Below are 17112 nucleotides of genomic sequence, written 5' to 3'. Positions count from 1 at the left end.
TGAGAGAGAGGGAGGGGGCACCTGGTTGAGTGCACATGTTACAGTGCACAAGGATCATGGTTTGGACCCCAGCCCCCACCTGCAGGGGGAAGCTTTACAAGTGGTGAAGCAGGGCTGCAGGTGTCTCTCTGTCTTTCTCTATATATATCATTCCCTTCCCTCTTGAGATTTCTGGCTGTCTCTATCCAAAAAAAAAAAAAGATAATTTAAAAAAATAAAGAGAGAGAAGGAGGAAGGGAGAGAGGGAAGCTGCCATTTTAAAAAAATTTATTTTTATTTATTTGCCTCCAGGGTTATTGCTGAGTCCACTGCTCCTAGAGGCCATTTTTCTCCTTTTGTTGCCCTGGTTGTTTTATTGTTGTTGTAGTTATTATTATCACCGTTATTGATGTCATTGTTGTTGGATAGGACCGAGAGAAATGGAGAGAGGAGGGGAAGACAGAGAGGGGGAGAGAAAGACAGACACCTGCAGACCTGCTTCACCACCTGTGAAGTGACTCCCCCACAGGTGGGGAGCCGGGGGCTCGAACTGGGATCCTTATGCTGGTCCTTGCGCTTTGCACCATGTGCGCTTAACCCGCTGTGCTACCGCCCGACCCCCGAAGCTGTCATCTTATAAAGAGCTTCTAGAAAGACAGCTGCAAAAACTGAACATAGGTTTTTAGCTTTTTGCCATAAAATCCGAAGTTCTCTGTGGCATTCTTTCAGCAGTTGGGAACAGGTACTGATGCAGATCTTCTCGAAAAGTCCAGAGGTAAAATGCAAGCTTGAAAAGTGTTGGAAAGACCTACTTGTGGTCAAAGTTTCCCACTCCAGGAAGGACAAGTATCTGCTATGAATCTCCTGCCCCACCCCAATGGTTTTTCTTCTTAATTTAATAGAACACCAAGTATGTCTACACAGAAGTGCAGGTACTGTAACACAGAATTTGCCCTTTGACTTGAGCTGCAGCAGTCAGATGTCCAGTGACAGCAAATACAAACTTGCTTTGCTAACGCAAAGCTCAAAAGGCAGGCGATGCATAGTGTTCACTTCAGTGCCCAGCAGGCCACGTATCCATTCTCCTTGAGCCATTTTAGGCTCACTTCTCATGTCTTAGATATCTGCTCACAGGTAAGCACCCAGCTCTCAGGAAATAGCTCTCTGATGTCAGGAATTCTACTCTCCTGGGAGAACATACCCAACAATTCAATTGGAAATTATTGGTACAGATCATGGCCTATTTTAGTGGTTCTGTGGAGTGCTTTATCAGTTGCTGTCTCTGTCAATGGATGCCACATTCTGAATTTATTTGATTTTGTGATCAGGGCATCTTCCCTGCCAGGTAAGTATTTTTTATTTGATTTCTTTACAGAGAACAAGGTATATATATACATGCTTTCAAATACAAAACATGTTACTTTTTTTCTCCTTTTAAAAAATATTTATTTTATTCCCTTTGTTGTTTTTATCGTTGTATTTATTATTGTTGTTGTCATTGAAGTCATGGTTGTTGGATAGGACAGAGAGAAATGGAGAGAGGAGGGGAAAACAGAGAGGGGGAGAGCAGGTAGGGAGCCAGGGGCTCAAACCAGGATCCTTATGATGGTCCTTGCGCTTTGCTCCACAGGTGCTTAACCCACTGCGCTACTGCCCAACTCCCTCTCCTTTTTGTAACTAATGCTTTTTCTTTTTGCTTGGGTTCCACTACACCCAGCCTTCTCCAAGGCTTTCTTTTTGATCAACTCCTCCCAAGGATAAGTGTCTACACCTTATAAGAGGCACTTCCCAGGAGTACTCCATGATCACAGAATACAGAAGACAGAATACAGAATGCAGAATGCAGAATACAGAATGCAGAATACAGAATGCAGAATGCAGAATATAGAATGCAGAATACAGAATGCAGAATGCAGAATACAGAATACAAAATACAGACAGCATGCAACCTAGGGGAACATCTCTTAGGGTTTAGCAGAACTGGCTCCGAGTACACACAGCCCCGTGTTTATTTATCACATGGGAACTCCTCCATGTGCAAACATAGCATGGTGTAAGTACATTGTGATTACTCACTGCTTTTCTGCAGGAGAACAGTCACTTAAATTGATTCATGCAAGGTGTGTGTGTGTGTGTGTGTGTGTGTGTGTGTGTGTGTGTACCATTGCATGGGAACCTGGGCTTCTGACAGCTGGAATCCAAACAAACTCTTTAAAATTAATAGTCTTGGGGCTGGGTGGTGGCACACACGATTAAGTGCACATGTTACAGTGCACAAGAACCTGGGTTTTCATCCCAGTCTCCACTGGCAGGAGCGAAGCTTTGTAAGTGGTGCAGCAAGGCTGTAGTTATCTCTCTGTCTCTCTCCCTATCTCCCCTTTCCTTCTTGATTTCTGATGGTCTCTAGCCAATAAATAAAGATAATAAAAAATTCTTATAAGTGTGTTTATATATAAAAAATTAAGTCAAAAGCTGAGCTTCTTGTCATCCGAATCACCTTTCCTTGCCTACTAGTAAATCTAAACATCTTTTATTGTGCTAGTGGGCACTGGCTTATTCCTGGTGATATTTCTTTGTGACCTTAGTCAGATTTGTATTATCTGTGTTTCTTGTCAATTTTTAAGAGTTTGCTTTGATGCTAGATATCCACATCCTTTGATCTGCCTGTGAATCTTTTCAGATGTATCATTTGCTTAGTCCCTCTGTTAATACGAATGTTACCAGGCAGAAGTTTTATACCATAGAATGAGTTTATTTCTTCTTTTCTAGTGTCTGATGTTCTGGTTGATTTACTTTCTAATCTATTTATCTCTTAAACAAATTATGTCATGGAGTTTTTGGTTTTTTTTTAAAGATTTAAAAAAATATTTGTTTATTTATTTCCTTTTTGTTGCCCTTGTTGTTTTCATCATTGTTGTAGTTATTATTGTTGATGTCGTCATAGTTGGATAGGACAGAGAGAAATGGAGCGAGGAGGGGAAGACAGAGAGGGGGAGAGAAAGACAGACACCTGCAGACCTGCTTCACCGCCTGTGAAGCGACTCCCCTGCAGTTGGGGAGCTGGGGGCTTGAACCAGGATCCTTATGCCAGTTCTTGCGCTTTGCACCACGAGCACTTAACCCGCTGCTCTACCACCCACCTCCCATGGAGTTTGATTTCTATAAGTACTTTTCTTACACTTTCTTTCATTTATATGATCTGAAAGTTGTATGTACACCACCCACCACGTATCTATGGTACACTAGGGGAAAGTCCATCTGATATTAATCACTTTGAAAGGGATACCACTACATGGAAATGTGCACATGATACTTACAGAGGTGATGTTCATAAGAGCCAAAAGTAGAAAAGAAACAAATTTTCATCAGTGGGTGGATGGATTAATAGACCTGGTGTATCCTTATGATCCCACGGCTAGTCTGCCAAGGAGAAAACGTGAAGTCCTGGTCCACACCACATCTCAGTGATCCCTGAGAACAGGCTGGGTGGGAGAAGGTGGCCAGGATGTCAGCCAGAACACAGATGCTTTCACAGCAGACATCTGTATGCCAGGTCCATGGATAGAGGCACTTGCCTCAGGCTGACGGGAGAGGAGTTAGGGGGGCTGTTTCTAGTGAGTCGTGTTTCTCCAGGAAAAATCTCTCAAGTAGCATGGCGGCGACAACCCAAATGATATCCTGAAACATGTGGAACTGGATAATTTAAAGAAGGGGTGGAGGTGGGCGGAGGCGCACCTGGTTGAACGCACATGCTACAGTGTGCAAGGACCCAGCTTCAAGCCCCCTGTCTCCACCTGATGGGAGAAAGGTTCACCAGTGGTGAAGCAGTGTTGCAGGTCTCTCTCTCCCCCCCTCCCCCTTTCCTCTCCATTTCTCTCAGTCTCTAACCAATAATAATAACTAAAATATTTTTAAAATAAATAAAAAATAAATAGAATTTATGGAAAGAGAATTATATATTTTCAACATTGTTAAAAACAGCAATTTCAGATGGCAAAATAGTTCACCAAGATAGTGACCTGTTTTGTTATGAGCGACCCAGGTTTGAGTCCAGCCCCCAAAGGTTTGGAGGAAGCTCCTATGTCCCCCCCCCCCTCTCTCTCTCTCTCTTTCTCTGATATATGTCTCTACTCGTGGCAAAAGACATTCCAGACTGGTGAAGCTCCTACAACAACAAAAAGCAACATCACATCAGTTTCATGATTTACCGCTCTCTGTGTATCTTTCCCCATAAAGAAAGAAGACAGTGTGCATTTTTCCAGAAGCGCGAGATGAATCAAATGAAACTCTTCTCCGTGAAGCTGAATGATGGCCACATCATGCCACTCCTGGGGTTGGGCACCTCAGCTCCCAGCAAAGTAAGTGTGCAGAGCCCGTCCCAGCATGCACCTGGGAGATGCACACGGGCCTCACTCTCCTCATTGGCCAGCTGCTTCTCTGAGGGAAGGTCATTTCATGTATTTGGTCATCGCAAATGGCCACAAACACACCTGAGAAGCTTCTGGAAAAGGCAGAATTGGGGGGAAAGGTATGTCCAGCCACAAAGGTTCTGGGCTCAGGAACAGGACTCTAAAGTGCACATTTCCAGTGACTTCGCACTTCTGGATGCTGCTGGTGCCAGAAATTTGACTTGGAGAGTACAGAGGAAGAGTGGTACAGTGTGGTGTCATTGTTCTGCCCGCCATGGGTGGCGGGGAGGTAGTGACACCTATTTCTGTTCTCACCCACCATCCAGTGTGCCCCATCTCACAGCATAGTTACTTAAATGGAACCCAGATCACCATGCGTCAGACCTCACGACTGGCTAAGGGTGAGAATTCTCTGTGATTTCTAAGGTCCAAGTTATCCCTGTCCTCCCCCAATCAGAGACCAGTCAGAGAAATTCCAGTGGTGAGAGGATCTGGGGAGACAGACAGACAGAGAGAGCGAGAGCAAGAGAGAGGTCTTTTCATTGTAATGTGTGCGCTCAACCATGTGTGCCAACTCATCTCTCATATTCTCTCTCTCTCCTCATTCTATATCCTTTCATCTCTGTCATTATATATATTAAAACACAAAGCAATTTTTTAAAGGAGGGAGATTTATAGGATTATTTTGAATGAAAAGAAGTGCATTATCTTTTATACATTTGCGTTTCTTCAAATGCTATTGAAAGTGTTTCTCTGGACTCACATGGGTAGATTTGTCTTCAGTACATAGAGAGGAAAATTTTTAGTATTGAATTTATGGGTAGGAGCTAGTTTAATCATCTACAGGGTGAGTTAATCTAGGAATTGAACGTGTGTGTGTGTGTGTGTGTGTGTGTGTGTGTACTGTGAAAACATGTTGGTCACATATATTGCAAATGTGGATATAAAGTTTAGCCCAGTAGTGTCCTGGGCCAGTTCATGTGCCCACAGAATCAATCAATTGTGCAAGGACAGGCATAAGGATCCTGGTTTGAATGGGACCGGGTGGTGGCACACCTGGTTGAACGTACATGTTACAATACACAAGGCTCCCCACCTGCAGGAGAGTCGCTCCACAGGTGGTGAAGCAGGTCTGCAGGTGTCTGTCTTTCTTTCCCCCTCTCTGTCTTCCCTTCCTCTCTCCATTTCTCTCTGTCCTATCCAACAACGACAACATCAATAACAATAATAACTATAACAACAATGAAAAACAACAAGGGCAACAAAATAGAAAATAAATAAAATATTTAAAAACAAACAAACAAACAAAAACAATACACAAGGATCCCAGTTTGAACCCCCCAGATCTCCACCTGCAGAGGGGTCATTTTGCAAGCAGTGAAGCAGGTCTACAGGTGTCTATCTTTCTCTCCTTTCTGTCTTCCCCTCCTCTCTCAATTTCTCTCTGTCCTGTCCAACAACAACAACAGCATAACAACAATAGCAATAACAACCACAACAAGGGGAACAACAGGCAACAAAATGGGAAAAATGGCCTCCAGGAGCAGTGAGCGGTGGATTTGTAGTGCGGGCACAGAGCCCCAGCAGTAACCCTGGAGGCCGAAGGAAAGAAAGAAAGAAAGAAAGAAAGAAAGAAAGAAAGAAAGAGAGGAAGGGAGGAAAAGAGTCAGTCAACTGTGAGCATCTTTTCCCTGTATCTGAAGCTTGAAAATTAGCCATGGTGATGACTGGGAAATGCCCCAGCTGGTAGAGTACTGGACTTTGATGCCTGAGGTTCCCAGCTGAATCCCTGGCACTTCATGTACTAGAATGGTATTCCTGATTCTCTCTCTCCTTCTCTCTGTTTCATCCACATGAAACTCTTTTCATAAATCAGAAGGAAAATTGGACACTTATAGGAGTTGGCAAATAGTCCTAATCGGGCCTTTTCTCCTGTGAGTCAATTGCCAAATATTTAGCACTGATGATAAGTCAACACTTAGCTTGTGGTCCGGGAGATGGCACAGTGCATAAAGCATCGGTCTCTCACGCATGAGGTCCTGAGTTCAATCCCTGGCTGCACATGTACCAAAGTGATGTCTAGTTCTTTCTCCCTCTCCTTCTATCTTTTTTGTAAATAAATAAATAAATAAATAAATAAGTAAATCTAAAAAACCCCCACAACACTTAGCTTTATTACCTCTAGTTGTATACCTTTAGGGGGGAAAACTAGGAGGTTCTCTTCAAGATCTCTGTTCATGGAATTGGTTTTAGGCTCTGGAGTGAAGGTCTTTCTCTCTTCATGCTGCCTTTCCAGGTTCCTAAGAGTATGGTAGAGGAGGCGGTCGAGAAGGCCATCAGCGTGGGCTACCGTCATATTGACTCTGCTCAAGCGTACATGAATGAAGAGGAGGTTGGGAGGGCCATCCAGAGGAAGATTGCTGCTGGCACTGTGAAGAGGGAGGACATATTCTGTACCTCGAAGGTGCCCCGCGGACTGCTTGTATATCTGCAGGAGAACCTTCTCAACATCTTGATTGCAGCTTTCTCTTCCTATTAGCTTCATTCTCAATTCATTTCCCGGTTCCTGCTGTGGGGAGGCTGGTTAGACATGTGTACTCTGTCCTCAAGACTCCTGGCACTAAGGTCCCCAGGTTCCATTACTTACTAAACATGTGCTCTTGGTGCCTCAGTTTCCCAAGATGTAACCTGACGATATCATTTACCTCATAGGAATTTTGTAGTACTTTGAAGATTTATATATGAGATGTGTGGAAAAGCATTTAATGTATTTTTTTCCCTCAGAGCACTACTCAGCTCTGGCTTATAGTGGTTTGGGGGATTGAACCTGGGACCTTAGAACCTCAGGCATGAGAGTCTGTTTATATAACCATTATGCTATCACCCCCCTCACCCAACATTTAATGTATTTTAAATGCTATCAAAAATACTATTGTTACTATCAAAAATTTAAAACTGAGGGACAGATTTGGCGTTTACAACTCTGTTCCACTTAGCTTTTTACCAAAGTGACTATTTCTCAGCTGTAGTAAGAGGTAGGCACTAAGTCAGAAAGTGCCGATTTTTCTAAGACCATCATCAAAGGTCAGATCTTTTATATGTCATACACCTGAGTTTGTAAAATATCTTAACTTTTTTTAAAGTTCAATTATTTACTTATTTATATTAACCAGAGCCTTGCTCAGCTCTGGCTTATGGTGGTGCAGGAGATTGAATCTGAGACTTTGGAGCCTCAGGCATGAGAGGCTCTTTGCATAACCATTATGATATCTACCCTTGCATCAGTTCTTAACTTCTTTGAGCCTCAGGTCTCGTCTCAGCCCGTTACAGACTCAACAGAAAGCTGGCCAACACTGATTTCTCTTTCCTCTAGGTAGGAAAAAGAATCAGACCACAGAGTCAATATAAGGATGAAGAGATGGTTTACAAGAGTACTTTTGTATTAAAAACAAACCAACAAACGAAAAGACTCATTTTCTCTTAGTACATTTGCACAAATGGAAGAGTCATGTCAAGTTGAGTCAGGAGAATACCAGAGTAACTTTTCCTGCTGTACTCACTGAATGGACTACTTACTGTTAGAATGACAAGCTTTCATGTCTGACATGGAGCAGGTAGCCCAAGAAGGGAGAGCTGAGGACCATGGGAAATAATTCTAGGAGATTTCATTCTTTTTGTCCCCAAACATGACAGTCTCTTTATGATCACGACTTTGCAACACTAATTTCTCACTCTGCTTGTGTAACCTTTATTTTTTGTAGAATTATTTTATTTATTCACCTTTAGTAATGTTGATTAATATTTCTTGGATGACTGCTTCTTAAAACTAGGTAATGAAAGTAGATTCCAAAGTTCCGAAGGAGCCTAACTTCTTTGGAAAACCCAGTCATCCATGGCAGTTAGGATAGAACTTCCTGGGCAGGGGTAAATAGCATAATGGTTATGCAAAGAGACTTTTATGTCTGAGGCTCCAAAGTGCCAGGTTCAATCCCCTGTACCACCATGAATCAGAGCTGAGCAGTGCTCTGGAAAACAAAACAAACAGCAAACACAGAGCTTCCTGAAGCACAATTGCTCTAGGTTCTAACTTAACAGGGGGTGTCCCAGAGGCATCTCCAGATACTATAGGTTATTATGTTTGAGGTAGGTCCAGGAATATATCTCATACAAGCAAACAGAATCAGTTATTTATTGTCCAAAGTTTGAGAACTTCTGTGCAGGACCACATTTTGATTTTCTTCATGGTTGTCTTAATTCATTTCTGACAACACTTGTTTCTCAGGAAGATTGGGTCAGTGCACTGTTGTTTGTTTGCTATTTTTATTCATCTCCTCTTAAAAACTTAAAGAATCCCACTTCCCTTCTCTCCCCACCATCACAGGTCTGGAGCAACTTTTCCCATCCGGAATTGGTGCAAACTAGCCTGCAGCATTCCCTGAGGAAACTTCAGATGAGCTACTTGGATCTCTATCTTATTCACTTCCCAGTAGCTGTGAAGGTTGGCAAATCTTTTCACTTGGGTTAGCAACATAGAAACCATGCCTGGCAGACGACGTCACCAAAATCTCACCTCCCAAAATCTCCCCTCCCCAGAGCTCTACCCAATTAGGGAAAGATAGAAACAGGCTGGGGGTATGGATCCACCTGTCAACACCCATGTTTAGTGGAGAAATGATTATAGAAGCCAGAAATCCCACCTTCAGCACCCCATAAAGAATTTTGGTCCATATTCCCAGTGGGATAAATAATAGGGAAGTTTCCAGTAGAGGAGATGGGACATAGAACCCTGGTAGTGGGAACTGTATGGAATTATACCCCTATTATCTTACAATCCTGTGAATCATTATTAAATCAATGTGATGATGATGGTGATGGAACGGTCTGGGAGACAGGGCCAGACAGTGGCACACCCAGTTAAGTGTATATATTACCATGTGGAAGGAGCCAGGTTTGAGCCCCCACCCCCCACCTTTGGGGGGGCACTACGTGAGAAATGAAGCAGGTATGCAGGTATCTATCTTTCTCCTCCTCTCTCCCCCTCCCCCCTTAATTTCTCTCTGTCTTATCAAGCATAATAGAATGGGAGGGAGGAGAAAAAAATGGCTTCCAGGAGCACTGACACCAAGGCCCAGTGATAACTCTGGTGGCAATCGAGGGGGGGTAGAGAGAGGGAGAGGGAGACAAGGAGAGGGAGAGGGAGACAGGAAGAGGGAGAGGGAGAGGGAGAGGGAGGGGAGAGAGAGAGAGACAGAGAGAGAGAGAGAGAAAGAGAGAGAGAGAGAGAGAGAGAGAGGAGTGTTGGGCTTCGGAGAGAGTTCAGTGTTAGGGCACTAACTGGCATATCTGTGGCCCCAGAGGCCCAGGTTCAATTTCTAGCATCACCAGAGCTGCCAAGTGCTCTGGTCATATCTTTCTGCCATAATATATAAAATATATTTTTTTAAAAATTGAAATCAGCAGCTGGACATAAGAAAGGATATTTGTAAAGATGAGAAGAAGCACATAGGGTTTTTTTCAGTCGCATTTGTACTGTTACTGTAGTTCCACCTCTGTCCACTAGTCCAGCTCTGGGTAAGCTGGAATTCCTGTTCTTTATCTCTCTGTGGACATGCTGCCTGTGTTGTCTAGGCCTTATGACCATGTGAGGTCCAGGCATGCATGAGAAGGTGACATTTACTGTCTCCTGTCTACTCCCAGGTGGAAAGCAGGACTGGACAGGCTGGTCCCACACGACTTTCTCTGGCAGAGCTTTTAAATTGTTCTTGGCACACACCATTTTTTCCCCAGTCTCAACCAGCAACCACATCGCTAGGAAATACTTTCTCAGTCTCCTTTCTTCCCCCTTGAGCCTGACCTCATACCGCCTTTCATGAGGACACTCCCATCACCTCAAGGGCTCCAGGCTCCAGCTTGGCTAGGCAGACACAGATTAACCCAAACTCTGCTTCTCTTCCATGTCCCAGGCTGGGGAGGACCCCTTTCCAAGGGACGCATGCGGAAATGCAGCGCTGGAGGACGTGGATTTCTGTGACACATGGGAGGTTAAGTTTACTCCAAAGAGGCCTGGCCACTGCATTATGGGACAGACAGGGATCAGTGTCCAACCCAATTCTGCCCCGGTGCAGACTGAGCAAGTCCCTGAGTGTCCCTCTGCCTTGGTGTTCATATGCTAAGCATTGACTCATTCAGTGAATACCAATGGGGTGCTTACGGCATATCTGTGAGCAAAGTCATTTATTCTGGCTCCAAGGGGGGGGTGATGGGAACAGGTGGTCTGGGGATAGGAGTCTGGCTAAGGTTTTTTTTTTTTTTATAGAGCCCCAGAGTGAGCTTGGGGTATAGACAGGTGATTAAAATGAGTGGGGTGGGTGATGTCACCACCAGAAGATGGCATTTGAACAGACTTTCAGGAGATGAGGGGACTGACTATTTGGAAGAAGAGGAAAACAGGTAGATAGGGGGCTGAGGAACAATGTTTGAGATGGGGAAGAACTTACCGGGTTTGAGAACTGCCAGTTGCATATGTGGACTGGAGGGGAATGAATTTGGTGGACATCACCAGGAACTGAGTCAGCATTCTGCAGATAAGTATGGCTGACTTTGTTTCCCAGGTTGCACTTGGCTCCATTTCCTGTTCTGATGTTACTTTTGCCACTGCTCAATTAAAATTTCCTAGTTGTTCAACTGAAGGTGATGTTGAGTTTTTGCCTCTGTTCAGGCCAAATCCATTCTACTCTTATTCTTCTTTTTACTATCTTTTCTATAACTTCTTGGTCAGTTCCTGTCTCATTTATTGGCCTTTGTGCCTTTGGAGATGTTTTCCTCTCCTGTTTCCTATTTTCTCCCTCTCCATAGCATGCTACCATTTATTATCCTCTTCTAGCTGGTAACAGACACATACACGGTTATTCTCCACCATACTTTCTTCCTGCCCAGGCCCTGGAGAAATGTAAGGATGCAGGGCTGGTCAGGTCCATTGGTGTCTCCAACTTTAACCTCAGGCAGCTGGAGATGCTCCTGAACAAGCCTGGGCTCAAGTACAAGCCTGTCTGCAACCAGGTGAGCTCTTCCTACCCCTCTTGTCTCCTTCTCCTTCTCCTCCTCCCCTTATTATGGGCTTCATTTCAGCAAGGTTTCTCCTTTCATATACTGTGCCTTTGAACATCTTTTGTTTCAAGAGAAGATAATGTATTGTAAGCAGTTGAAACTAGTCCATAACACCATGTCATTTTAGAGCAAACACCTGACGGCCAGGTGGGTGTGTCATCTACAGTGAGTTTGGGTGGTTGGTCCTAGAAGTTTACAGCTGGTGGACTGTTGACTTTTCTCACTGCAGAAGGGGTCAGTGAAATGGGAACACCATGTGTAAGAGAAAATAAGTAATTCCTCTTTATGTTGACAACCCTTTTGAATTCTGTGTTGTTATATGACCATCAAGTTGAGTATGTTTCATGTCATGCCCTGTCAAGTGGTTTGTGCTTTGTAAACACAGTGCCTGTGGTCTGCCAACCCAACTCTTGACCTTGGCATTGTGCAGGTGGAGTGTCACCCTTACCTGAACCAGAGCAAACTGCTGGAATTCTGCAAGGACAACGATATTGTCTTGGTAGCATATGCTGCGCTGGGGTCTGATGTGGAGAAGGAATGGTAATGGTCTTTGTAATGTCATTTTAGCCATAGATGTTGTGTCTCAGGGAAGAAACTAAGTATAGACAGCAGGGAAAAAAAGCTTCATAAGTCTTTTGCCTGGCTAGCCCAGCCCACACTGTAAAGACTCAGTAAGGCATTGTTGGCAAATAAGATTATTATTGATTTAAATGTACTTAAAATTCAAAAATCTTGCCTTTAAAGACTGGCAGAAGAGAACCCATGCCAAGATTCTAACACTTTTTAGCTTTTTAAAATTATATTTATGTATTTATTGGATAGAGGTAGCCATAAATTGAGAGTAGGGAGAGGAAGGGAGGGAGAGAGACAGAGAGACACCTGCAGTCCTGCTTCACCACTTGTGAAGCTTTCCCCCTACAGGTGGGGACCAGGGGCTTGAATTTGGGTCCTTGATGTGACATGTGCACTCAACTAAGTGCTCCCCCACCTGGCTCCAAGATTCTGACACTTGATGGCAGAGTGACAGACAAATCACTCATGTAAAGTTTCAGTTTAATTCTTAAAGAAGAATGCAGACATTTCTCAACACGTGGTGACAAAACTGACACCAGCAACTGAAAGGATTTAGAGAAATAGCAACTTAGATACAATAGTTGGTTACCTGTGATGATGGTGGTCACTGATTTTTTATTTAGATAATATACTCTTTTTTGCCTTCTTGTTTCATTATTTACAAACTTTCTAAACACTTTGTTTCTATTTATTTTTTTATGAGAGAGAGGCAGGGGAGAGGAGAGAGACATCAGAACAGAATTCAGACAAGATCGGGCGTGTTCAGGGTGATATGGCTGTAGACTAGAGCAGAATTCAGCTCTGCCATGTGTGACATCTGGGATCAAACCCGGAACCAAAGTTGTGCCTATGCTGTAAGGCTGAGTTCTCAGAAATGGTTAAAAAAAAAAAAAAGGACTGAACTTCCCTCTCTGCCCTATCTCCTCTTCTTTGAATTATCTCCAAGAAACAAACAGGTGACCCAGGAGGTGGCATAATGGATAGTGTTACACCATCAACACAAGTTCCTGAGTTTGATTCCCTGCATATGACTGTGATGCTCTGCCTCCCTCTCCCTCTCCCTCTCCCTCTCCCTCTCCCTCTCCCTCTCCCTCTCCCTCTCCCTCTCCCTCTCTCTCTCTCTCACAGATAGGTAGACAGGGGATAGATAAATCATTTTTAAAAAGAAGCCAGACAGATGTTGAGATGATCAGAGGGTATGAGGAAGATTCTAGAGGATTAGCTCCCTGAGCCTGAATGAGCAGCCCCAAGTAGAGAGGAGCATGGAGACACACCCTCAGACAGAGCATCCTTGCCTCTCCTCCCAGGGTGACCAAGAACTGCCCCCTTCTCCTGAAGGACCCAGTGCTGAAGGCCATTGCCCAGAAGCATGGTCGCAGCCCTGCCCAGGTGGCCCTGCGCTACCAGCTACAGCGGGGCGTGGTGGTCCTGGCCAAGAGCTTCAGTGAGAAGAGGATCCAGGAGAACTTACAGGTACTGGCAGGGTAGGGCAGCGTCCTCACAGGTGTCCCCACAGGTGTGTGGGTAGCTAAGGGGCTCTCCAGGTGTGGCCACACAGAACCATCTTCTGTAGTAGTCATTGTGGACAGATGCTGTCTTTGACTGTGGTGTCCTCAACTGACACAAGTGAAGTTGAGGGCAACAGTGAACAGATGGACAGGATCCTGGCTCCGGTGTCTCTTGATTTCTCCAGTTGTGTAATGAAGGGGTTAAGGGGGCTGGATGGTGGCACACCCAGCTGAGCACACGCAATGTGTAACAACTTGGGTTCAAGCCCCCACTCCCCAACTTTGGGGGGGGGACACTTCATAAGCAGTGAGGCAGGTCTGCAGGTGTCTATCTGCTCATCCCTTCTCAATCCCTTCTCCCTGTCCTATCAAATATAGAAAGAAAAAAAAAAAAAAAGAAAGAAAGGGGGGTTGGGACAGGCAGTAGCACAAAGCGCCAAGGACTGGTTTAAGGATCCTGGTTTGAGCCCCTGGTTCCCCACCTGCAGGGGGGGGGGGATTGCTTCACAAGCAGTGAAGCAGGTCTGCAGGTGTCTGTCCTTTTCTCTCCCTCTCTTCCTGTTCTCTCTCAATTTCTCTCCGTCGTATCCAACAACATCAATGACAACAATAACATCATCAAGAAGGGCAACAAAAAATGGAAAAAAGGCCTTCAGGAGCAGTGGATTCATAGTGCAAGCACTGAGCCCCAGCAATAACCCTGGAGGCAAAAAATAAAATAAAGAAAAAAGGGATAAAAGGCCACCATGAGCTGTAGATTCATAGTGATGACACTGAACCCCAGTGATAACTGTGGTGGCAATTAAAAAATAAAATGAGATAAAACAAAATGAAGGAGTTAGAATGAGATTTGGGCTCAAAAACCCTCCAGTATTATTTTGCTACACAGTGGACACCCCCTAAAAGTTTCTGGGGTGGGGATAATCTGAACAAGCTTCTTTCTGAGTGGACAAGTTCTCTTGCCAAGGACTGAACCCCAAATTCATGACAAAAGTCCTAGAACACTGGTATATAAGCCTGTGTGTGTGTGTGTGTGTGTGTGTGTGTGAGAGAGAGAGAGAGAGAGAGAGAGTTTGTGTGTGTGTGAGAGTTTGTGTGTGTGAGAGAGAGAGTTTGTGTGTGTGTGTGTGTGTGAGAGAGAGAGAGAGAGAGAGAGAGAGAGTGTGTGTGTGTGTGTGTGTGTGTGTGTGTGTTGGGGAAGGGTATGGAACTTCAGGGGAAACAATAGGTTAATCTTCTCATGTTTCTCCCAGATTTTTGATTTCCAGTTGCTCCCAGAGGACATGGAGGCAATTGATGGTCTAAACAGAAACGTCCGCTATTTTCAAGACCTTTAGTGAGTAACTACTCTGCTGAGCATGCTGGGACAAGCAGCGGCTGGGGAGGGAACCCAGAGCCATCAGTCTCCTCTTTCTTTTGCTCAGAGCGGTTGTTGGAAAACATTTCTGTCACTCCAGGCTTCCCCTCATCAGGGGTCCCTGACCGCACTCCAGTCTCCATTCCTGCATGTCCCGACTTCTGTCTGCTCCAGCTCTTTCCCTGGCCTCCATTTGTCTACTGAACAACTCCTCTTCCCACAGTTCAAGCTTAATGTTCTGAAAGTCCTTCTTCTCCCTCTGTGATGTCATAAACGTCTAGTTAAAGTGTGTGTCTTCAAACACACGCCACCTCTCCATTGACCTCACCATGTAGTGCTGTCAAGATGACTTTTTTTTTTTTTTTTTCTCATGTCCCACAAATTTTCCCACTGTGAAGGCCTCCCCTCTGGTGCAGGTCTTGACCTGACCCAGCTTGCCCTTAGGGCTAGCTGCAGGGGTGGAGTTTCAGCTCTGTGTCAGGATCCTCTTTAGAACTTTGCTGGAGACCTTGCTCTTGCTTTATGCCTAAGGAGGTTTGAAGAAAGGAGGCTGAGGTGTCAGTGCCATTGGATGGTGGGGGGTGGGCTGTGTGCAAATCCTTCCTAGGAGGACACAGTTGGAAGGGCCCTTGTTAGACATGGAATAGAGTTAGGAAACATGCTTTTCCTGTTCAGGGACCTTTTAGTTTGTCTGTACAAAAAACATGGGTGGAGCAAGGAATCCTGGGGAGACCCTAACCTTCTCTCTGATAAGTCCGACCCCCATAGTCTTGCTAGGGGCCTATGTGGTCTGTCATTCTAGGCTGTGTTACCAGAGGGGGTCTAAACTTCCTGTCTGTCTTCATGTCTCCCCGGGGTCCTTAATGGTGTGGCACCTCTGCTCCCTCCGTTTCTTCTCAAGGTCTCCCGCTCCCTTCCTCTAGCTGAAGACAGCTTCTATAGGACCTAGCCATGAGAAACCTGCTTGGCCTTATCCCTGTGCTAAGACAGAAGTGCACTGATTCTCACCTTTCAGCCAGTCACAGAGACCCCTCATGTCACCCAGCCCAGAGCGAATTATTTGACGACAGCTCTCCTTTTTTTCTCTTCTAGTTTCATTCAACATCCAAATTACCCGTTTTCTGATGATGATTAATGGCGGTGTCCCTGGGTGCTCCAGAGTTCCTGGGTCTTGCTCAGTGGCTGGAGGACATGTCAGGGGTCACTCCAGGCTTGCTGTGGGTCACTCAGCCTGCTCAGGTTCACTGGAACTTGAGTTTCTCATCAGGGAATCCAAGTCTCCAAACGCCTCCTTCCCCTTCTCCCCAAAGCCAATAAAGAGACTTAGCAAAGAATCCCCTTTACCCTGCTGAGGCTTCGTGAGTATGTGTTTCTCCTCGTCAGGGTCACTGAGTGGGGACACTGATATTCCTGGAAGTGTCCCCACAGATGTGCTCACACCAGGGACTAACCAGGCTGGACACTGCTTAGCTTCTGAGATCAGACGAGATGTGACAAGACGTGCTCCGTGTGGCTGTAGCTGTGAATGTGTTTACTATACATTTTGCGTAGACATTCTTGAATGAATTGAAAACTTAATAAAGAGTAACCCCAAATGGTCCTGATTTCAATTAAAAAAACAAAATAAAGGACAAAACAAATGGAGATGCTCACACTGGTGAGCCCGAGATAACAGAATGAGCTGACAAAGCCTTTCCAGCAGCCCTCGGGGAGTCTAAGTGCCTCTGAGGATGGAGGGGTTCTCCCTCCCCTTTCCTTGGAGTTTTGGCCAAACCACACAACTCCTCTGTGTGACTGGGGCGTGCAAGGCCAGGACTTCTGTGCCCCCAACACGTCCTTTCTTGGGAGGCGTGTCTGCGCAGCTCTGCCTGAGGGCCCAGAGCCAGCAGTGACTCTCATGGCCGGGCACCCCGGGGAGTCTCAGGGGTGACATGTCCTCACCCAGGAGGCCCTGCAGTGACCCACCTGGATGAAGAGACACTGCCCCGTCACAGGGCTGCCCCCACTCTGGGTGTTCCACTAGAGTCCACGCCCAGTGTGGCCGGGGGCTGGGAGGAGAAGGACACCCTAACTGTAGGCCGACCTAGTGCAAGGCAGATAGGGGCAACCGAGGAGGGGGTGCAAGCTGGGGACTGGGGTACAACAGGGCCCCCCTTTGGACAAAAGCCACATCCTGGAG

The 17112-nt window shown here is 45.3% G+C and overlaps 1 protein-coding gene across 2 annotated transcripts; it reads left to right on the top strand.

The window, feature by feature from the left end:
- The first annotated feature begins 1015 nt into the window (after nucleotides 1-1015).
- On the top strand, nucleotides 1016-16528 carry LOC103116644 (prostaglandin F synthase 1-like). 2 transcript variants are annotated; one of them, XM_007526582.3, is made up of 10 exons: nucleotides 1016-1113; nucleotides 4216-4337; nucleotides 6685-6852; nucleotides 8770-8886; nucleotides 10352-10429; nucleotides 11325-11447; nucleotides 11926-12035; nucleotides 13376-13541; nucleotides 14830-14912; nucleotides 16026-16528. In XM_007526582.3, the coding sequence occupies exons 2-10, from the start codon at nucleotides 4251-4253 to the stop codon at nucleotides 16066-16068; spliced, it is 975 nt and encodes a 324-aa protein (XP_007526644.1). In that variant the 5' UTR covers nucleotides 1016-1113; nucleotides 4216-4250; the 3' UTR covers nucleotides 16069-16528. The 2 variants fall into 2 exon arrangements, with proteins under 2 accessions (XP_007526644.1, XP_060048384.1); XM_060192401.1 differs by lacking the exon at nucleotides 1016-1113 and adding an exon at nucleotides 1167-1324.
- Nucleotides 16529-17112: the final 584 nt, after the last annotated feature.

This window comes from Erinaceus europaeus, chromosome 6 (genome assembly GCF_950295315.1).
Source record: "Erinaceus europaeus chromosome 6, mEriEur2.1, whole genome shotgun sequence".
In the NCBI taxonomy this organism is placed as follows: Eukaryota; Metazoa; Chordata; class Mammalia; order Eulipotyphla; family Erinaceidae; genus Erinaceus; species Erinaceus europaeus.
Note: the sequence above shows the minus strand (reverse complement) of the source record. Positions and strands in the feature narration are given on the sequence as shown.

Coding starts and splice junctions, on each gene's coding strand:
- LOC103116644 (XM_007526582.3), top strand. CDS start 4,251: ATGAATCAAATGAAACTCTTCTCCGTGAAGCTGAATGATGGCCACATC. Junction 4,338..6,684: donor GCACCTCAGCTCCCAGCAAA/GTAAGTGTGCAG, acceptor CTGCCTTTCCAG/GTTCCTAAGAGTATGGTAGA. Junction 10,430..11,324: donor ATTTCTGTGACACATGGGAG/GTTAAGTTTACT, acceptor CTTCCTGCCCAG/GCCCTGGAGAAATGTAAGGA.